The sequence below is a fragment of the Chinchilla lanigera genome, unplaced genomic scaffold (assembly GCF_000276665.1).
Source record: "Chinchilla lanigera isolate Chin_1 unplaced genomic scaffold, ChiLan1.0 scaffold00005, whole genome shotgun sequence".
In the NCBI taxonomy this organism is placed as follows: domain Eukaryota; kingdom Metazoa; phylum Chordata; class Mammalia; order Rodentia; family Chinchillidae; genus Chinchilla; species Chinchilla lanigera.
In genome coordinates, this window is record NW_004955406.1 from 12,222,211 (window position 1) to 12,246,242 (window position 24,032).

The following is a 24,032-nucleotide window of genomic DNA, read 5'->3' on the forward strand; positions in this document are numbered from 1 at the left end:
TCCGTTGAAAGTGTACTATGGGACATGCAAAAATGGTAGAAGCCTGAGATCAGTTAGACAACTAGCGCAGTATTTCAGGTGAGAGATCCTGACAGCAACGAAGCAGGCAGCCACAGTGGAGACAATGAGAACTGGTCAGACTCTAGATACATTTTAATGCAAGAATCGGGGTCTTCATGAATTAGACATGGGTTGTTAGACAGATCCAGAAGGTATGAATCCACTTTTTGGTGTAAATGATTGGAAGGATTCTGCTGCCATCGACTGAGACAGGTCAAAGGCATGTAGGTAGGACTGGGGCGCAGATTTGTTTGGGACATACTAAATCCGAAACAGGTAGTAATGAATAGGTGAAGTGGCCCCCAATAGGTTGAGTGCAGCTGTTCAGTGAAATCTGAAATAAGGAATAATGATGTTGAAAATACTGCATGCATCTGAACTGACGTCAAGTGGGAACATGTCAGCACAGACATCCCTTCTTGACAGAGGACTGGGTGAGAACTAAGGGATCATATGCAAAAAGTGGACCAAGAGCACAACTCTGGAGAACTACAGTGTTAAATCAGGGAGGAGAAAAACCCAGTAAAGAAAAAACAAAACCCCAGAGGCATGTGTTAAGGGATCAGACTGCATCAAATGCTGATAAGCAGGTGGAGGCTGAGAAGGGACCGCTGGGCTTAGCAAGGCGGAGGTCACTGATGACTTTCACAAGAGTGGGATTGCTGGTGGGTTGGGTACAACCAAAATTCAATTGAAGCGTTTCAGAGAATGCACAAAAGAGAACTGCAGACAGCAAGGACAGCCACATCTTTCAAGGACCATTGCTATAAAGAGCAGATACGGAGTGGAAGCTAATGGGGCAAGCGAGGAAAATAGGTGTTTGGTTGGTGATTTTTCTTTTCAAGAATAAACAGCAGGTTTGTGTGGTGCTAGGAACCGTGCAGGAGGCGGCTCTCCTTTGTGTTCAGTGTCATTCACTGGCCCAAGCAGGAGCATTTTAAAAGACATGACAGTGAGGTCTGGCCCTACTGCCCTTGGGCCTGCTCGTGTCCATCTGGGTACTGGGGAAAATCCCCCCTTACATCTACAGCTAAAAAGCAAACAGTCACTGCTGTACAGCAGGGCATTTAATGACCCTTTACTAAGCATGACTTGGATTTTAGTAGGACCTGGTCTCCCTGCCTGGTTCTCTCGAATCCTGAATGGTTGACAGATGTCAGGTTTTCTGATTGGGATATGAGACAAATCTCTGTACCTTCCTCTCTTTTTGCATGAGTATCCCACCATTTTTCTCCCTACAATTCCATTTTATGCTCAGAAATTCCTCCTAGATTTCATTAGTACATTATACACCTGGTATATTTTTTGGTGAAAGAAATGCTTTTTCATACTTTTTCCTCAATGTACCTTACTAGGAAACTAGAATAGAGTACATCAGGGGTGACAGTGCAGATGTTATTGCTAAATAAGTTACACTTTGAAGTTAAGGCAACGTATGATACACCAAATAAGTCAAAGTGCTTAATTACTGTTTTCTATGAAATAGTTTATTATTTACTATGGAGAGGCTACAAATACATATCTGATGTGAACACAAAGGACTGTGCAATACTGGTAGAAAGTGGTTATGAAGAACCCAGAAGCTGGGAAACAGGGCACACGGCATTTCCCACCACAATTAAAGTATTGAAGGCACTTATCAACAAAGGTTAAATTAAGGAGTGTGAAATGTAAAACACTGATATACTCAAGACATGAAAATTAAGTGCTTAAATTTTCCTATAGTTTGATTTCTGGCATTTTTCTGATTAAAATCTCTGCTTTAGGCAATTTACTTTGTAGCCTTAAAGTATTTAGCACATGACTGAATTTTATTACCTCTTCAACTGAAAGGGACCTAAGGGACCTTAAGGAGTATTATACCATGAGAATGTTTCTCTACTCAGTTATCATCACTTCCGGGTAAAGACGAAACGCCCACTGTTACGTCCATCGTGTTGCCTCTCCGGTGAACACTGGAAGTCAACCTGCACTTACACACCTGCACGCCGGTCTCTGTGACTTCCAGGGCACACTCACACAGCACACTTTCCTCTGTCATTTGCGCCGAACACAGCACTGTGCTGGGGAGACACAGAAATACGTGCAGTCCTTACTTTCACAAGGTTATGCTTTACAAGTGGGTGGTCACACTTTTAATTCCTACTAGCTTGCTCTAAGCAGCTTCCTAGGATAATCGCCATGGAACTTTCAAAGGCCCGGCCAGGTGTGGTGGTACAGGTCTTTTATCACAGCTACCTGGGAGGCTGAGGCAGCGGGATCACTTTAGCCAGAGTTCAAGGCCAGTTGGGGCAGCACAGCAAAAACATGTGCACACACGTGCGCACACATGAAGGCCCGAACCCTACGTCAGTCTAAAGGTGGTGCCATTTGTCTACAACACAGGAGCAGCAAGAATGAAGGGAGGAAGACACACAGCACCTTTTAGCTCCTCTTCAGCCAGTCTTTACACTGCTTTGCGGCAATTTCCTGGACACTGCATTCCAAGCAAATGCATTTAGATTGATTCATGACCTTGTTCCCCACTCACAGAAAAATAAAATGGACGCCAATCACATTTCTATGTGAAAACACAAAATTAGATTACTCGACAGTCCTTGGCTTAGTAATATCTGGACTAACATAATAAGGACATCTAATGGCATTCATGCTCGGGGGGATAAAGTTTCTGGCATAACCATGGTGTGTATAGATAGATACAGACACAGGCTCACGGTGGCCACAATACTGACAGGACATTAAACATGTTTCATAGTGTGTTGGCAATGAAATACTTCAATTTCTTTTTATTCTTTCCCCTTTAGTTTCTTTCAGTATTTACAGCGTACTCTCACATGCTACACATACCTGAGAGATGCCCATTTTTGCTATAAAAGGCCAACAGTATAATTTCCTAATGCAGATTAAAGAAATGCACAAGAAGACTACAGAAACAGGCAATTTATCAGTGAGTTAACACAAGGTATTTCTGTATCTGATGTATATTAATTATCCTCTCTCCAGTTTGAATAATGTTCCGTCTTCAATACTGAACTTTCATCAGTGATTCTCCCAGTTTATGAAAATCTTAGAGCAAATTCCAGTGAGCTTTATCGAACAGAGAAGCCAAAGACCACAGATACTACTGAGTTATGATCAGAAGGAGCCAATTAGTCAGCATTATAATCACAGAACTGCTGTAAGCCAACTGGCTTCTGCAATTTATATAACCTACATGGGCATGTTTTGGGCATAGAGATAGTACCCTGATTTCACTAGTATCAACTAATGTTTGCAAAAGCTACTCGAATTTTTCTGTTCATCTTCGTTGTTGCGAAATAATGATAGTTTTGATGGTGGCAAACTTCATTCTTTTCATGTGCAGGGTGATCTGAGCTGAGTGAGAAAAAGAATGATTAAGAGAAGAAATGAAGGTAGCCGGCTCAGTGTGAACAGCTGTTTCTCTTCAGTTTTGAGCGTAAAAAGCTTCATGTGGCCAATGTTACCACAGTAGCATCATAAACATGTCAGCCATTTTAAACGTTTCAAGATTAAGACCAAGAGCCAGAGATACAGCTCAGTGGCACAGCGCCTGACTGGCAAGCACAAGGTCCTGAGTTCGATTTCCAGTACCAACAACAACAAAAAAAAGACAGACTTGAAGATTAAGACCAAGAAAGATAAAATGATAAAATGAGCTAAACCACCACTGTTACAAAGTTCTAGCAGTCTTACATCCACCACTGGTATTCTCAGCAGAAACATATTCAAATACAAACACAGCTACATATATACAGTATTATCATATAAATATTTCCTTTATTTTTATGATTACAAATTTAAAAATAATTTCATAATTTTTAATAGCCGTTTCTTCACAAGTGGCATACTTTATTAAAAGAAACACTGGAAATGTGCAATCTTTTAAAGAAATAATCTTCATTTTTACTAATAAGTACAGTAGAGGAGCCAGGCTTCTACACCAATTAACAGAAAATGAATCACTTATAGGTCTAGTTCCAATACAAATAAAGGACATACATATGTACGTTAGGACTGATGCTGCCCATTCCATTAAAATATTCCTATTCCCAAACTATTAGCTACTGAAATCCTAAAAATGCTCTCTCTTTCCTAGGTACCCTCTTTAGTCAAAGGGTTTATTAGCAGTTCATATGCTGTCACTTAACTGACACTACAGCGTGAGGAGAGGAAACGAAACTCTGTAGTATGTAAGACCTTTATCCCTTTTCAAATGCTCTAAGCAAACTATGAAACTCAGCCTTTCTATTTAGGTCTTTATAACTTGCAAGTGTCTTAAGTGTCTCTCAATCTGCTTCCACCTTCAAATTTCCAAACAGAACATTATCTCTTAGTACTAATACTGCAGAATTAAACACACAAACAAAAACATCCAGGTTTTATGTCTTATTACGTGGCATCACTATTTTCCCTTTTTAAATGCTGGTTCTTTCCATGAATGCTATTTCTGATTTAAGGTGTCCATGTGCACACGTTTCTGCAGAATCTCCAATTTTATTATGATGGTTCCTCCTCACACACATCAGTGAGCATTTTCATTTTGACCTGTTTGAACAAGGCTGGCATGTTTTAAAATGAACACGCGTTATCATTCTAAAAACAGGCAAGGGTTAATGGTGAGCACTTAGCATTTGGCCGCTGAGCAGTCTGCACTGAGGTTCCCAATGCTTCTGACTTTGTGCAACATTACTGCTGGGGGTGTGGACACTTGATTGTGCTACAGCCATCCAAGGGTGATGGAAACAGAAAATTCAAAACAGGTGATTTTTCTAGCTATAGTGCTTCTGGTAAAAGAGGTGTAATTAAAGAGAAAAGCTATTAATAAAAACAAAGGAAAAAGTTACAAGGGGATTTCACTTACATTAGCATTGGCCCCTCTTTGTTGGAGTTTAACTGACAACAGACTCGACCATGACTGACAGCTCTAAACTGCTCAGTGACATCCTCCAGCAGTCCTATTATCTTCAGTTTTATGGTGTCATGCTATGTTTCTCACACTGTTTAAATTTTCCATTTCTATAGTCCAAATACCAGGAAATTAGTTCTCTTTCCCTTATACAGTCAAAAATAAGTTTATTGGAATGTTTTTAGTTATAGTCGAAGGCAGAAACATTTAGTTTTTATTGTACCCATAAACATGTGGAAACTGCTTACAAAGCAACCATATTATAAAAAGAACGACATCCTTGCAAACATTGGTGGAATGGTTACGGATCTGGTTTAGCATAATGATTTGGTACACTACATAGGCTTTCGGACCCCCAGCCCAACCCCCTCTCGATGCAATGACGCAAGACCTTATGCCACTAAAATACCAGTATGAAATACGGTCACTCAGTGGTTGACTATATACACAAAGAATGAACTGGCAAGTATCTAGTTTCAAATTAGATCCTTGGAATACAGCAAAATAGTTCTCTTTGCTTTATACAATTATTCAAAGTACATTTTATTGGAGGGGAAGAAAATAACTGGACATTCTCAGTGCTCCAATTTGAAGTGATACTTGCCTCTTAGCTTCTTGAAAAAGAAGTTCTGAAAGTTATATACATAGGTTTCATTTAAATTATGCAGCAATCTTTTATTATTATTAATGTCCCAGATCTTGTTTGAGGAGCTCCGTCATCAGCTTAAGTACGGTATTTCACAACTATAACAACTGTGAGAGAAAGAAAATAGAAAAAATGTATCAAAATAAAAAAGTATATCAAAATGTATTCATGTACTGTTAGAAGCAATATTCTTAACTATAACTATGTTCACTTTTACAAAGGGGTTACTGCTGCGTGTGGTGGTGCATGCCTGTGATTCCAGCACTTAGGAGGCCGAGGCAGGAGGATTGCTGGGAGTGTGAGGCCAGCCTTGGTTATACAGAGCACTGAAGGCCAGCCTAAACTACACAGCAAGACTGTCTCAAAGGATGAGACAAAAGGGGTTATGAAGGCTGAACTTTTATCTGATAACAGATAATAAGGAAATACAAAACTATCATAAAACAATGCAAGGGTCTAACACTGGCATCTTGATCAAATAAGCTATGGAATAACGGCACATGGCTAAAATATAAAACTAATCACAGGGGAAATGTTCATAATGCATTAGAAAAACACTTGGATTTATTCTTTTAAAAGTATGTTTATTAATTAACAGGAAAAGACCAGAATATCCAATAGTTATATTAATAGCACCAATCTCTGTGTGGGAGGGTTACAGTTGAATTTTGTTTTCTTCTTTATGCTATTCCATGTTTTCCATGTTGTCTGCCATACATGGTTGATTCTCGCTATTTGAGACAGTTACTGTGTTCTAAAGTAACCACAGACACTACATACTGAACCACTGCTCCTAGGGAAAATATGGGGTTAAGTTCTTGTGAGCCTTTGGTTAATGCATTTTTGTTAATCAATCAACATATAATGTTGTTTTATGTATGTTCTGGTGTAATGTATATATTGTTTAATATATATTACTGATTCAACAATATTGAAATCAAGGCCCAAAACACTATAAGCCAGGCCTGAACAAAGTAAACCTAGCACATGCTTTTGTTCAGGGACATGATAGCCTTCTCACACTTGCTAACACTGGACAGCACTTCAGGGTTATGGTTGGCGGCCATTTTAAACCATGGAATCACGGCAGACAGCACGTAAATGTGGAAGGTGCGGCACTACACACTACAGGAGAAACAGGAAGGCAGACACTGCCTTATTTGAGCCTCTGCTGAAGACCTGCTGCTCAGGAGGTTCGAAGTTCTTGCTGCTCTGAACGTGTCTGCAAGTGACTAGAAACGCTACAGGAGTATTGACCGAGTTGGGGCTCACAAGTAAGTTTCAGCTCGTAAGTGAATTCATAAACTGAGTTCACAAATAACGAGACTTGGCTGTATTTCTTTCTAACAAAACTTTTTGTTTGAACAGATTAAACTCCTATGATTTTTTCAAATGATTTTTTTGAGGCACTATCCAGATGTTTATACACTCTCTATAGACATAGGAGAGAGGCTTTTTGGTGAGGTAAGTAATAACAATGATTTGACCGTAAAACAATATTAAAGAAAAAGAAGAGGAAGGAATTATTCTTTAATGACTAAAATCAAGTTCAAATTCAAGACAAAGACAAACAGAAAACATCATCTGGAGAATTTAACTGCACTTGGCCTTCCAACACAAGTACTACAGCTCAAATTGCTATATCTGAAAATGAACAAACAGAAAAAGCATATCCTTCTAAGTATAAGGAAAATCAGATTTGGCCTTAGAGAAATCGGCCCTGCATTCGAGGGTATGGGTGATGTGCAGCACACAGGTTCCCCTTGAGAACTGGACAAAAGAAATAGACTTTGTACTAAAGAAATGTACACGTGGGCTGGCGATTTAGCTCAGTGGCACAGCACCTGCCTGACAAGCGCGGGGTCATGAGTTCGATTCCCGGTACCGGGAAAAAAAAAAAAAAGAAATGTACACATGCATATTTATGTAAAATTTAGCATGCATTTTTAGAGATCCAAAAATTCTAGCTTAAGGCTCCTGACTCAGATCAGGAATCATTATTCAATCATGGCATGAGACATACTTATCAACTGAAAATAAATCAAAAGGAAATGAAAGTGAACTTCAAAACAAAAAAATAACTCCCAGAAATAATAATTCAGTAAATACTTACTGATGATCACTAGCAAAAGGATAGCAGCAACCAAAGCCATGATGGCTTTTATCTACAACACAGAAAAAGGCACATGAAGAATACTGTTTGACTTGTTAATAAAGCCAGGACTACCTGTCCTGCTACTTACCGTATCACATGAACTCATCAGTAACAGGCACTTTCATTGAAAGGTTCTCAATTTGATTCTCATATGAACTTACTGGCTGTTCTCCCAAAAACTGAGTCTTTGCTTTGCTGGCTTTTGTTGTTCCAGGTTATACTGCATAACAAACAGTAACGAAGCCCTTATGGACCTGGACCTTTTTGTCTACTATTTCACATGCTTATTTGCATGTGAGGGAGGAAAAATACAGCATGTGAAATTTTACCAATTCTGTTCACTGTCAGGATGTGAAGATAACTCAAGCAGCAAGTCCAAATAATCTATTTTAATACACAGAGGGTCTCCCTTATAGGAAGATAACAGGTTCCTTGGCAATATGGCCCCAGTGGATGAGACCCTAGACCGTGCCAAATCCTATGCACATGGTTTTTTTCCTATGCATGTGTACTGATTATAAAATTTAATTGATAAATTAGGCACAGTAAGAGATTAATAGTAACAGAACTATCACAATAAATTGTTATAAAAGTTAAGTAGATTTGGTGTCTCTCTTGAAAAAGTCAACACATATATTATTATTTTGGGGCCACAGTGGTCATGGGTACTGGAACTGTGGAAAGCAAAGCTATGGGGGAGTGAGCACGGGGCTGTGTATATAAGGCCGCATATTTTACAGTACTTATTCTCAAAGCATACGGGAAATTCTCCCCTTTCTCCATGGTGTTTAACATCTCCACTCCAAGGAGTATATTTTATATTCTTCATGAGTAATCTCATTTAGTGCCTAAGACTATTCCATGTGTGAGTTTCACAGGTAAGGTGAGAAACATTAAGGTCCATTTCAGCTAGATGCTAGATATTGTAAGTCCATGTTATCCTCCTATAAAGAACTGTTACATTCATCACTTAACCCTAAAAAGTACAAATTATAAACTTATTTCATTTCTTTAATTAAAATCCTTCATTTTCAGGAAATTCATTAAAAAATGGTTTACTCAGAAAAAAGATACCAGTTATAAACAGACGAAACATTCTAATGACTATCACAAAGAGAGGTAGTTAATGAAATGTTTCTAAAAATAGAATAACTGGTGACACTTTTGTGGGATTACATTCGTGACAACAAAAGAGTAACCCAGAAAATATATGAAAACTTTGCAATTTGGACATAAGCACCTATTAAAATTACTGATTAGGATAACCAAAAAATGTAGAAAAACTCAAAATGTAGAGAAATGGGAGCTATATTTTCAGTAGGTATCTGGGCCCACATTATCCTAGAAACGACCTTAACTTAATATGAAATCATTTCTAAAGAAATGCGGAATTTTGTAGTAGTTTTTTCACTCTGACCAAAACCTACATTAATTTGCCCCATTTAAATGGAAAAATCAGTATCAATTTTAAAACACCTCAACAAGTAATTTTCTTTTGGTTTCTAACATTGGACAGGAAATGTCTGCAACCCCAACGGGCAGTATTTTACTCATATGTGTGCAAAGCACTCTTCTTTCAAGTGCCATGGACAAAACTCTGTCTACCATTAAACATGTGAGCGCCTCCCAGCCTGCCAGACACATAAGAGAGGTCAGCAATTCTCCTTCCCTACTCTCTGGAAAAACCCATTCACTTCCTTGTTTTTAAAGTCAGGTTTTAGGGCTGGGTGTGGTGGTGCACGCCTATAATCCCAGCACTCGGGAGGCTGAGGCAGGAGGATCATTGTAAGTTTGAGACCAGCCTGGGCTACAAAGTGAGCTCAAGGCCAGCCTGAGCTGCATATCAAGACCCTGTCTCAAAAAGACAAAAGAAAAAAAAAGTCAGGTTATATTGAGATATTCTTTACATATAATGATTCATCCTTTTAGAAGTACACTTTGATGGGTTTTGACAAATGCACATAGGTGTTCACCATCATCACCACCAAATAGAGGCTATTTCTACCACTGACGCCCCGGATCCCCTCAGGTCCAGCTCTCATCAATTTCCACCCTCCTCCTTTTTTAGCCACTGGCAACTCCTGATTTTTTGTTCTGTTCTGATAACTTTTCGCATAACCCTCTTAAGAAATCACTGCTCTAAAGTTAACCAAGAAAATGGGGGTATGAGAAGGCAGCCCCAGATAAACAGCAGAACAGAGCGCAGGGTACAGTGGGACAGAAGAAAGATACGCACTAGAAAATGACAGTGGAAAATCCTTGCTGCTCTCAAAGAGCTTTGTTATGTTACAGAACCATGTTCATTACATGGCTGATGCTATCAGTGGTAACTAAAGGTCCTTTGATCTGAACTGTCATAAATCACAAAACAAAAGTCTCTAGTGATGGCTGAAAGAATCTAGGCAAGAGCTGCAGGTTGACTATCTTTCTGTGGCTTTATGATACAGTCATGTATGTTGAGGGAAGAAGAGGTCTGTGGCTCATGAGCCTTTTGCTTTTCCATACTAAAGAACAGGAAATCCTGCTAGAAATAAACATAATGAAAGTAGAAAATTTATTCGTTAAAGAACAAAGAACTTACAATAGAAAACCTCAGTTCTAGACAAGGGGAGCAATGAACTCTACTCCTTTTTTCCTCAGTTCTGTTTCTGGAAGAGCATTTAGCAGGTAGACAAAACTATGTAAATCCAAGGCAGCTCTTAGAAAAACTCCTTAACATATGGCAAAGTCAGCTTTAGAAAATTATTGCTGAACTTGAAAATGAGAAGCTAAAACCAAGGAGCTCATGTCTATATTTTCATCAAAGCCAAAAGTTGTAACGAGAATCAAGAAAAATATATTTGTTCACAAGACGTGAAAGCTACTAAAAATAAAATCTTACAAAGAAATATTTCCTTAATATGAAATCATTTCTAAGGAAATGTGGAATTTTGTAGTTTAATGATTTTTTGTGTAGTTTAATGATTTTTTCATTTTAATGTGGAATTTTGTGTTTAATGATTAGTAATCCCCCACACACACATATATCCCCCCCCAACTCTTTTTGGAAGTCCTGAAGATTGAACCCAAGACCACTGCACTGAGCTATACCCCTAGCCCTTTTTTACATTTTATTTTGAATCAGGCTCTCATTAAGTCACTAAGTTGCCTGAGGTGGGCTCAAATTTGCAATCCTCCTGCCTCAGCCTCCCAGAATATTGAGATTATAGGTATGTGCCACATTGCCTGGCAAGCTGTACTTTAAGAAGTAAATTTATTTTATAAAATGTTCTGCAGAAATATATTAGTGTCCACTGATTCCATTCTTTTCCTTGTTAAAAATTTATTTCTTATTTCTCTGGAATAATGGGATGTTTTCCCCCCTTGATCCTACTTGGAATAAAAGATTCTGACCTATACACTTCTTTATTTTTTCCCTCTCAACATAAAAACCTATTTTTCTGTAGCTCCCATTTCATTAAAAATAACTCTATATAATGATCTAAGATGCTCCAAAAGTACTAAAATAAATTATAAATAATGTGTATTTGTGACAGTAAGTCCAAAGGCAAATAAGTTATTAATAAGATGTGAATTACTTTTATGAAGAAACCTATGGAAATATGCTTTTAGGAATTTTTGATTCTTCTCAGTTTTCTTCTGTTTAATCATGTTCCAGGTTCAGAAGACATAATAAGTAAGACAGTGATAGTCCCTGTCCTCATAGGACTTATATTCTCCAGGCCCTTGTTGCTTCACGTTTATGAATACAACTTGAGATGCTAACCGATGTGCCTGGTATCTTCTGATTTACTTACTTTGCATCCCCGCCACCACATTTGCCTCCGAAGCTGTTTGGATCTGTTGCTAAAAGCAGTTGCATTATCCGATAAGCTTTCTATATCACATAGAGGATGGAGAGAAGGATTAAACGACATAACAGGATTCGTTTATCTAGTCACACAAAGATAAGAAAATATTAATTCTACTTCTGCAAATTTGCTCCCTTTTAAGCATGAACACAACATACACCTTCTCTTTCACCCACAAATTCTGCCACTCTACACTATAAAAAAAGAAAAAAACAAAACAAAAAGCAATGCACAGCTGCAGGCCAGTTTGGTCAATCTACTTTTACTTTGAGATTGGGAGAACTCTCCAGGGCTTCAGTGCTTGAATAAATTGTGGAAAGAAAATAGTCTTAAAAATATGAACACTACATGGAAGCATGGAGATAGATTTTTGCCAGTGGTAAGGAGATTCGAAGGTAAGGGGAGGAGAGGGGAAGCTGACATAAAAAAAATTAGGATGTGCTATGCGCATGTATCAACGCCCCACGTTAATGTCATCACTATGTACAGCAAACGTGTATTAATAAAAAATTTAAAAAGACAAAAAAAATACAAACAGTAGGGACTCAGAGTATAGCTCAGTGGTAGAGTACATGCTTTGCATGTGTAAGGGCCTGGGTTCAATCCCCAGCACCACAAAAAACAAACAAACAAACCTGGCATATCTCTAGAAAAAAACTGTATGTGAAGGTAAGATTTTTAGAAACCAAGAGCAACTGGTTTTTGAAGAAAAAAGAATATGAATTCTAAAAGTTTCGAAGTTTTTGGGTCAAGCAAGTCTGTCAAGAATTAACCAGGTATTCAGCCAGTCACCAAACAAGACAAGTGACTAACACGTGCCAGGAACTGTATGGGCACAAAGACTTGCATCTGTCAGTAAAGAGAAGTTACTAAATCACCAGAGAAGGCACGAATATGAGATAGTCAGCCATGCATCATTCACACGTGAGTGCCTAAACTGTGCCAGGAAGTGTTACTGGTATTGAAACTAACATCTGCCACTAAAGAAAGGTTACTAAGTTACTAGAGAATGCACAAATTAAAAGTATCAGCTGAAGCTGAAACCAATTTTGGAAAAAAATGGTTAGACCTTTATGCCTTAAAATGGTCAGAAACACAAAGCATATCAATACAGAGGGCAAAAGGAAAGGGCACCTCTGAAGTCTTCAGTAACGAATTTAAAAATCCTCCACTGTCACCTGAGCAATCAAGACTCTAACAATGGTGTGGTTCAAAGTAAAAGGAGGTAAAACTAAACCATAAAAAGCATAATCTTAAGAATCAAATGCTAATTTCCTAAGGCAGGATTTCTCAACACTGGCCACAGAGGAAGGAGATGCGAATCAGCAAAACACAGATTAACATCAAGAAACAGGCGAAGGAGCTGTACCTGATTTGTCCTGTAGTTCGTCTAGTCTCTCCCCTCTTTCAATTACCTTTGTGATATTTTCTTGCATGACATCAATAACTTCATCCACCTGATTCTGAACACTAGTTTTAAAAAAAGATAAAAATCATTCTCTTAAAATATTTACAATTTTTGAAACTTTTATTAGACACGCTAGAGAACATGAAAGGCTCAGAGAATTACAGCTTATTTTTAAACTACAAAATGTAAATAAGCACTGTGCTTCCACTTGTGGGCTTGAGTGCTCAGACAATGAAAGGTGACCTGAGTTGGGTGTGGTGGTGCATACCTGTGATCCCAGCTACTTGGGAGGCTGAGACAAGAAAGAGTCAAAATTAGAGGCCAGCCTGGGCAATTTAGCAAGACCCTGTCTCAATGGACATATAGCTCAGTGGTAGAGCACTTGCCTAGCATGTGTGAGGTTCAATCCCCAGTGTTACAATAAATAAATATAACACAATATAAATTAACATTTAACTGAGATACAGTTTTAGTCCTGCTCCTAATAATGTAACAAATAAACAAATTAAATTTACTGTCAGAATGTTTAATAACAGTGGAATTTAGCGACACAGCTTGACTCTCAAGGTTGCATTTTCTTATCAACAGGCTGCTGAAGCAGCATGTACAGCAATAATCTACCTTTGCTATGTTTTTCACACACAAGGGCCAACAGAAGTGTTTGCCCGGGTAGGTTAGAGGATTGCGGAAAACGCTTCCTGTCCAAAATGGAAATGTAAGGCACACCCTGAGAGACACCCATGTTCAACGGGTAGAACTCTTCACTGCACTTCAGTTTTTTCCTAACCTTACACAGAGTTTAAGACAACTGTGAACACTCGGGAATGTTTTGAAGTGCTCATCGGGGGGCACAAATGAAAAATACTTTGAGGCCTTTAAAAATGAAAATATGTTTTCCGCCTTTATTTTAGGAGGAAAATTCTAAATCAAATTTCAGATTATTCAATAAAAACCAAGCTTAAAAATTAATTGTTGTTGCCGGGCGTGGTGGCGCATGCCTATAATCCCAGCACTCAGGAGGCTGAGGCAGGAGAATTGTTGCAAATTAGAGGCCATCCTGGGCTACAAAGTGAGCTCAAGGCCAGCCTGAACTGCAGAGCAAGACCTTGTCTCAAAAAGACAAAAATAAATAAATAAAATAAAATAAAGCAAAATAAAAATTAATTGTTGATCTTCAACTACATACTGTCATACATGAGTTATCTCAAGCGATATGCCTAATTATTTTGAGTATCTGGTGTCTGATGCTATAATCAGAAAATAAAAGTGTAATTACTTTATGAAGTAAGTCACAGCAATTAAACATTTAAAAGGACAGAGAGAATGAACTCATGGTTCTTATGACTCAAAAATATTTAAAGTACTGTTAGTAACTAAATAAACATTAAACATGTATGAATATTAAATAAATATGAACATACAACTGTATTTCTCTTCGGGGAAGAAGTATATTCGCTCACTAGAAAAGCTTGTAAAAATTTCACACATTTCTTCTCTTTTACCCCACATTATCCCCAAATTAACCCAGAGAGTTAGGGTCAAGGCCCAGTCACGTGTATTTTTTAAAAGAGCTCTGTCCTTTTCCTACCACTGAACTACTTCTTCAAAACGTTTGGTTTAAAATAAAATGAGGGGCTGGGGACACAGTTCAGTGGCACAGTGCCTGCCTGGCAGGCACGAGGTCCTAAGTTTGATTCCCAGTACCCAAAACCAAACCAAACCAAACCGGAGTGAGATCCACGTAGACAATGGTGGATTCGGAAGTGCTCTCTCAGTCAAGCAGCAGCTAGCATGCGTCATGATAACCACCTCCCTCTGGTGTTCGAAGCATTATATGCGCCCACTGACTGCACGAGCCTTCGGGACCCATCACAGGGTCCCGAGTCCCCTGCTCCCCACGCATCACTCCACTGAGAAAACGTGAGACTGAAGCTCAACCAAGCAGGGATGTGCAGAATTCACTTCTGCTCAGATTTTACGAACCACTGGAGTCTCTAAGAAAAAGTCTTTTTTATCAGAAATGCTAACTCCCTAAGCAGAGAGCTACCAAGTGTGTGTTCTACACGGGAACAATGGCATAAATACTCACGCAGCTAATCAACTCACCCAACAAACAGTGAGCACCTGCTGTGCACTGCTTTAGGTACTAGGAAAACCAACAGGCAATAATTCCACAGCTTACGGAACTTATGATCAAATGTACAATGAAGGCTTTACCTTAACCAACCTTAAAGCTTTCAAACAGCCTGTTCTACTACATTACTGTGTTTTATTTTATTTAACATCAAAGTACTTACTTCTCACTTAATGTTTATTTTCTGCATCCTCCCACTAGTTGGACTCAATGAACGAGTGTAAGGACCTCGCCTATTTTCTTTTTTTTTTTTTTTGTTTTTGTTTTTTTGTTTTTCTCCGGTACCGGGAACTGAACTCACGACCTTGCGCTTGCCAGGCAGGTGCTTTTTGCCGCTGAGCTAAATCCCCAGCCCCCCTCGCCTATTTTCTCTACCTACTGCTCCCACTGGTGCTTGGGGCAGAGCACATATTCAATAAATACTTGCTTAATAAGTGAACAAGTTCAGTGGGAATCCTACAAAACAAAGCCAGTTACCTGAGAAAGCGATATAAAGCAGTGACTGTAGAGCCCTCTATGTAACTATAAAATAGAAACAAATGTACCATTTACCAAGGACGAATCTGGAAATTCCCAGGTAGTTATTTTTCACCTTATACAGATGATAGTAATTAATAGCCTAAAATAAGGCAGTATGGCAGGGTAGGAGTGGACAAAATGTTGGATAGCTTCTACACATGATCAAATTATAGTTATTATGACTATTAATACACCTATATTACACATGGTTTTAAAATAAAACCAAAAAGCTGATGAAATAGGTATAATTCCAGAGTCTGTGTAAGAAAAAAGATTCCAAAGACATAGGCTGATTAACTAGAACAGAACCCGTACAACCCTAGATTAATTCTCTCTAGATTATCAGAAACCTACAAGTATTACCTCAACAACAGGCTATACATGTAATACATCTTTATCGCTAATGGGAACCCTCCCATATTTTATTTACTAAATGATCAAAGAATCATTATTTTCTTTTTCACAAGTTACTATCCATTGGCATTACTCTCAGTCCAACTACTGTGTAGCATTTATTCAGTAAGAGAAAATCGCATCGTTGTGTTTTTATATTTTAAGATATTTTTGTGCCCAGAACACAACTTCTGTACAAGAAAAATAAAAGATCTTATTTACTTTAACAGGAAGGACAGTTTTTATGAAACAAGAGATATTTTCTTGTGACCTTTTACATTTTCATAGTAATTATAATCCTTTACTTTGTATTTCACGTTTATTTCCAATATTATGTTATAAATGCTGTGAAAGCAGAAACTGTCCCACCCATTCTTTTATTTCCCACTGAAATGTGCCTCATACAAAGTAAGTATTCACCAAACATTTTCTTTTCCTTTTTTTTCACTAAGTACTTTCTAATCTAAAATATTGAATCTATTGAAGAACACTTATTAGGAAGTTATGCTTTCATCAAGGATACCGAGATGATGGTTATAACCCTGTGAAAATGGATATCCATGAGCATACTAGCATGTGTCAATTACTATAATGGAAAGAAGCTCACGGTGTCAGTCATGTATCCTAGGTGAACCCAGCCTGGATCAGAGACGGCATCAAGATCTTGGTGCTGAGTCTTGAGGGGTAAAGAAGGAACTGGGCAGAGTAAAGGAGGTGGTAGATAGTGGGACGGTTCTAGACCACTGGTGGTGAACCTACGGCACGTGTGTTACTGTGTTTTTTCCTTCAAGACAAAAGATGTTAATGTAGAACTGTTTTTTTCTAAACTAAAACCTCAGCATTCAGGTTTAACTGCAGTGTTGGCAGTTTGCAATACGTAAGTGGGTTTGGGGTCGCAGTTTGGCACTTGGTCTCTAAAAGATTTGCCATCACTATTGCAGACTAAGGGACAGACGTGTGTGAGGGGGTTATCTGAAGAGCTAAGTGATTAACTGGATGTTGGTAAAGGAACTAGGGGCAGAAATGGATATAAGACTTTTAAATTTATAATCTGAACGGCAAGTGGTAGCAGATAGATAATGGCAATTAAAACAGAAAATTAAGAACTCAAAGGAATAGCAAGTCTGGAAAGGAGAAGTGGAAATTTATACCATGGCCTTCAGGTCATTTAGTAGAAGATGACACAAGATAGGACGTAACTAGGAAAAAGTAAGGACACATAGGAAATCATTTTTAGTAGTGTTTCATATTCTCTGACAGCCTGGCACCTGTGCTCCTAAGCTGTCACTGTTCCAGTCATCATCGGGGAAGCTGCCCCGTGGAGGCAGAGAGCTCGGGTTCTATGTTCACACAAAACTAGGTCTGCAATCCAGCTGATCACTATGTATGTTCTTCTGGAAATTATTCATACTTTTGCAGCTTTAAAACACAAAGGATAATATCTGTTTCACCTGTAAGAATTAAATGTGATCATGATTTGCAAACATTCAGCACAATCCTAATGCTCTGCACATGCTTGATAAATGTCAGGGACCTTTGATTAAAAAAAAGGCTTCATGCTCTGCAGCATACACACAGTCATCCCTTATTTTATAAAAAAAGTATTTATTTTAATAGTTAACATCCCCATCTTGTGGCCTTTTAAGGTACTGTTGACAAAAGAATTTTTGTAGTTATGTTGTATTTTTGCAACTCAAACACATTGCTGTTATATCACGGAACATTCTCTAGGGGTTTACAAAAGTGAAGCTGATTTGACCAAGGCTACAGTCAGCAGATCTCTTACCTGTGACAGAATATCTACAATAGACAAGAGCAGGAGTTAAAAGCATACTACTTAATTTAAAAGAAAGAACTATTCCAATGGGAATTATAAATTCTATATAGTTCTATAAATACTTAAAATCTTTCCCCCAAAATACTCCCTAAAGGGCGATGTTGGGTATTTTTTGTTGTATTAACCTTTCATCAACATTAATAGTGTCCAAATTCAAATAAAGGAATGTCGCTCATCTACATAGTCAAGAAATACCCTATACTGAAAGATTACAAATTAAGTGGTGATAACATATCTTACGACATTGGCCAATGTGGGTTACTACCTAATGCCAGGGAGTTTTCCTTAGGCAAGCGGTGTGGTAAGTTGTCCTCTGTCATCTTGAGCACACTGATGAGGCATGTCCTGGTTAGAAAGGCATTCGCAAGTTTGAACTACCAAGGTTTAATCTGTGCCTTGGATCACTAATTTCTAACTAAACCTGGCCAGCGTTCAGCTCTAGTGTAAGAACCATTATATTTATTCTATAATTATTTTTTTAAAGTTCTGTGATTACCAAAGTTATTGTGCATGCATACAGTTTACGTGTCTTATGGATGACATACTTACATAGATATATTCTATAATGACTGACTACTTTGTATAACTGGTAGTGGTTTTAGGGTTCACCTGGAAAAATTGTACTTGGAAGACCCCACAGGTCAAACTCCATTAACAGGCTCACTCTGCAGGAGAGTATCAGACAGCAAACAAAGCATACTGGCAGGACAACTACCAAATGTGTCACCAGTGGATTCCCCCTCTTTAGTGATAGCTTGGGTGTATGAGAATAAGACCACGTAGGTGGATACAGAAGCCAGTGGCTCAGTGTAGGGCAATGGCCCAGCTATTACACGTTAGTGCCCTTGCAGACATGTCTTGTGCTGCCCTAAAAGCCTGAGAGAATGAGGGGCCTGTGGAGCCACCTCCCACTGACCACCATGTTATCACCTCTCATGTACTGATAAGGTGGGATCTTTCAGTAGGTTGTACCTGCAGACTGTAAAAACCACTTAGCTGCATTCTAAAAATCGCTCCTTTACCACAGGGCATCCTGCAACAGGTCCTGTAGCCACCAGGCCCTTTTGTTTCGGTATCATCATTTCTGGCGGGTGGGACAATGACCCTTGTCTACCTTTTACTCTCTAAGTAATAAACTGTGTGAACCTAAAAGCAAATTGTATCTTTACTGGTTAAATCAAAGACATGAAGCAGTGGACATTTTGTCTTCTGGAAGGAATTCTGTTCAGAATCACCTGAAGGTGGCCACAAGCCTCCAGTGAGGCTGTGCACCTCGTGACAACTGGACCGCAGGCCTGTGAAACCCTGAACGGAGGACTCACACAAGCAGTCCTGGAGCGCCTGACGCACGGGAACTGAGTGAGATGATAAATGTGCATTGCTTTTACACATCAAGTTCATAATTTGTTACAACAATAGAAAGTTAATGCACCTAGAATAGTAACTGCATCAATTTGTTGGTACAGGTTAAGCATTCCTCATCTGAAGATCTGAAATGCTCTAAAGTAAGAAACTTTTTAGCGCTGACAGAGCACCACAGAGGGATATTCCCTATCTGACCTCCTGTGACAGGAAGCAGTCAAAATGCAGTTACACTAAAAATATTGTACAGTATTACCTCAGGATATGTATATAAGAAACATACATTAATTTCACGTCCAAATTTGGATCATCTCCCCAAGATATCTCATTATGTAAATATTCCAAAATTCAAAAAATCTAAAATTCAGAATCCTTCTGATCCTATGCATTTCAGATACAGAGTACTCAACTTGCACGCTGGTTCCCTATCTTGAAAGCCTTTGTTAGAATTAGGCTAAAACAGATACCTTTCTTCACACCAACAGTTAACTGATTAAAATTAAAGCCAAAATATCTGAGCAGTAACTAAGGATTCTATTACAGTACCTTCCCAGCTATACCAAGGATTAGGGCAGTGACTTATCTTTCCCTAGATCCTGAGTCCGGGTCACTTAGTTTATCTTCCATAGTTTGTCATACAGTATAGGCTGGTCAGTTTTTAGGGCCTTCCCTCACGTGATTTTCTGTTCTGTCCATTCCTTCTCTCTTCTGGTCATGACCCATACTTTTCCAACAGTAGATACATTCACTGTAGCATATTCATCTATCACCAGAAGTTTTAAACTGAAAATCCATTAGCCATAAAACTAAGAACAATATATGGATTAGGATGAGATAGAAAAATTCAGGAAGTAGATAAAAGATGCTACAAACTAATCACATGTATTCTGTTTTATGATTCTGAAAATGGGAATCAAATTATAGATTAGAAACCAAAATATACCTTCTTCAGATTATGCTAAATGGATCTGAAATAACATAAGAAAAACAAACAACCCTGCATTTTCTGAGTTATAAAATTTAGAGGTAGCTTTATGAAAGTAAAAATATGTAGGTTTTTATAATCTAAGAATTATGTTTAGTTCATATTAGGAGTTAGCAATTTTTTTTCTGTAAAAGACAGAGAGCAGATATTAAATGCTGGAAGCCATAAGATTTCCATCACAACTATTTAATGATGCCATTGTACCTCAAAAACTGCTATAGATAATCTGAAAACACATGGGTATGGCTGCTTTCTGATAAAACTGTGTAAAAGACAGACTGGCAGATTTGGTTCACAGGCTATAGTTTTCCAACCTCTGGTTCACATAGAAACATGACAATCATTTAAAGAAACAAATATCTCAGGAACTTACTGCTTAATTTTATCATTTCTAGGTCCAAATCTTGGTCCAGATGGCCCCCTTCTGAAAATAAAATATCCACTTTATATTAGTCATGATAGCACCCAACAAAACCAAAATACACACATCCATATATAACATCAAGCTGAATTTTAACTGTGAGCCAATCATGTACTGCAAGGAACTACATCGTACTGGTATTGGTGGAACTGAATGACACATGACATATGACGTCTTCCTTTACTGGTACTTTCTGTAAGCCACAATTAACCTAATTTTTTTTGAATGTTAAAACTTTCTGAGAAGTTAGGACTTACACAATCCTTAGTAACTTAATATTTGTTTCTAATCATTAAACCCTGAAATACCTAACAAAACTGCTGGTGAATATGAATATTTCTATGATCAATTCTAGAACTAAAAGTGCAATTCACCTTGAATTCAAGTTATGATAAAATGCTGACAGAGAGGTGGACAGAGAAAAAAACTCATTTAAAAGCCAAAAACTTTTTAGTATGCTTTTCATTACTCATTGTAAACCTACAAGCATAGCAAAGGAAAAATGCAAGAGTAGAAAAAAATATTAACATTTCTCAAATTATTATTTATTATAGTCAACTGTATATCCTCTTAATGTACTTTGACATTCTTAAAGTGGAAACTTTTGGATATTTTAAGTAATTATCATCTTTCTGAAGACAGAGAACAAGGCATGTACTAAAAAATCTCGAGATTCTTTTGTTTTTTTTTTTTTTTTGGTTTTTTTTCTGGTACTGGGAATCAAACTCATAACCTTGTGCTTGCCAGGCAGGCGCTGTGCCGCTGAGCTAAATCCCCAGCCCTAACAAACTAGATTCTTGAGGTTCTAAACATACAGTAGTTTCTAAAGGAGATAAGAAAAAAAAAACCAGCTATTGATAAGAAAATATTTTTGAAGGAAAAAAAATCAAACTGCTTATTAAAATTGCTTAACATACTTTATAAATATGAAAATATCATCTTGCCTTAACTCTTGCTTTTTCCTTACTGTTTATAGCTTCATCTAAGCCTGGGAATACTGGACCAGTATTCCACTCCACAGTGATAGGTTAAACACTGACTTCACAGAGAAAACTAATATTCTGAACCAGAGGAACTACAAATGGGTGAACTGAAAAGCATAAAAAAGCAGTTATTAGTGAGGAAACTACAAAGTGATACAGATATCTGAAAATTACTAGATTTAAATCATTCCCACCGTAGGCTTTTTAAAAAGAGATCTACGTTTGTTTCATCTATTAAGTAACCTAAGACTTTAAAGTAGTTACCAGAAAAAAAGTTGGTTTTTCTGAAAATTAAAAATTGATTGAACTTCAATCCAGACTGTTCAAGAAAAACAAAACAATCCACAAATTACATCTAGGAACAAGGTGCGGATGCTACCACAGAAAGTGTACCGGTGACATCAAGAGGTATGAAGGAGGCCAATGAGGAAGAATCGCAACTCTCTCTACTATCGGTGCAACTCTTCTAAAGTCCACAATTATTTTTAAATCAAAAGTAAAAAATCCCACAAAGAAAACCACAGGACTACATGATTAACAAAACATTTAATGAAGAAATAGTATCAATTCTACACACATTCTTCTGGAAAACTGAAGCCAGACTATTTCCCAAGTCATTATACGAAACCAACATTAATCTAGGAAAACTGAAGACACAGCAAGAAAAGACAGTAACTATCAACCAACCAATCCTGCTCATGCACACAGATGCAAAAATTGTTCACAAAATCTTAACAAATTGATTCCAACAATGGTTTAAGAGGATAATACATGATGGATGACTAAAGTAGGGTGATCCCAGGAATGCAAGATTGGTTTAAACTTCCAGAATCAGTCAAGAGAATTCATGACATTATGAAAAAAAAAAAAAAAAGATAAACCATGTAGTCATCTGAACAGATGTAGATGACATTCTGACAAAGTTCAACATCAATTAATAATAACTTAGCGAAGCAGGTCTAGAATGGGGCTTTCTCAATCTAATAAAAAGCATCTAACCACCATGGGGCACCACCACCCCTGCAGTAAAATCAAACTCTGATGAAAGAAAGAATGCTTTACTATACAGGACATCAAAAATGGACATTCTTGCTCAGCATTTCTATTTAAAACTGTACTGGAGCTTCTAGCCAGAGCAAAAAGGTAAGCTACAGAAATCAAAGGCGTATGTATAAATAGGAAGAAGTAAAACTGTCTTTATTTGCAAACAGCATAATTGCATATGTAAAAAAATCCAATGGGATCTATAAAAATACTACTAAAATTAGTAAGTGCATTTAGCAAGGTTATAAGAAACCAGCAATGAATAATATGAAACTAAAACGTTAAAAAAAAAAAATAAAGAGTTTTTAAATGTCATTTTTAGGAGCATTAGAAAGTATGAAATACTTAAGAATAAATTTGGGAAAAAAGTATTCAAGATCTGGACACTAAAAACTACCCAACATTGCTAAGAGAAATTAAGGGCTATAGTAAATACAAAGATGTATGATTTTCATGCATTAGAAAACTCAACATTATTAAGATATTAATTCTTCTCAAGTGGGTCTGTAGGTTTAATGCAACCTCAACCAAAATTTCAGCAGGACTTTTTGTAGAAATAGACAATATGATTCTAAAATCTGTATTAAAATTCTTAAAAGCTCAAATAAGCCAAAAGAACCTTGAAATACAAACTTGAAGTACATATACTACCTTGCAAATTATTAAAAAGACCTAATAGTCAAATTGTGGTACTGATTTAAGATAGATAAACAGGCCAACCGAAGTGACCAGACTGTAGAAATAGAGCCACCCATACAGTCAATTAACTTTTACTGTGGTAAATATAAAGCAAAATTTGCTGTTTTAATCATTTCAAGTGTAAAGTTCTATGGCATTAAGTACATTCACATGCTCTGCAACCATCACCAGCATCCACCTAGACAACTCTCACCTTTCCAAATTAGACATCAAACTCCTCATTCTCCTCCCTCAAAGCCCTGCCAACCACTATTCTACTTTGTTTCTATGAATCTGACAACTCTACTACCTCTCCTAAATGGAATCGTGGTATTTTTCCCTTGTGACTGACTTCTATTACTCAACCTGATGTCTTCAGGGTTCATTCATATTGCTGCATGTATTACAATTTCTTTTTAAAAGCGGAACAATATCCCTTTTAGGTATTCTCCACTTTGAAGGACACAGGTTGTTTTACCTTTTGAGCACTGTGAATACTGCTACTGGATGTCAAGTAGTTTTTAAAAATTATTTTAATAACTTTATTTGGTTTGTCTCCTTTCCAATACACAGAACAGCGTGCGGAAGCTGCATTGTAAACATCGTGCCAATTTGGTTGTTAGGCCCTT

The 24,032-nt window shown here is 37.6% G+C and overlaps 1 protein-coding gene across 5 annotated transcripts in view; it reads right to left on the reverse strand.

Moving 5' to 3' along the window:
• Nucleotides 1–1,525: 1,525 nt before the first annotated feature.
• Nucleotides 1,526–24,032, reverse strand: part of Vamp4 (vesicle-associated membrane protein 4) — a 36,771-nt gene continuing 14,264 nt past the window's right edge. For 4 of the 5 annotated variants that reach the window (XM_013520655.1, XM_005374848.2, XM_013520659.1 and 1 more), the window contains 5 exons: nucleotides 20,651–20,701; nucleotides 13,009–13,109; nucleotides 11,586–11,665; nucleotides 7,747–7,798; nucleotides 1,526–5,740 (listed from right to left, as the gene is read on the reverse strand). In XM_013520655.1, the coding sequence (XP_013376109.1) occupies nucleotides 5,712–5,740; nucleotides 7,747–7,798; nucleotides 11,586–11,665; nucleotides 13,009–13,109; nucleotides 20,651–20,701 (313 nt within the window). In that variant the 3' untranslated portion in view covers nucleotides 1,526–5,711. The remainder of the gene's footprint in view (nucleotides 5,741–7,746; nucleotides 7,799–11,585; nucleotides 11,666–13,008; nucleotides 13,110–20,650; nucleotides 20,702–24,032) is intronic. The other variant, XR_001236375.1, reaches the window with a different exon arrangement.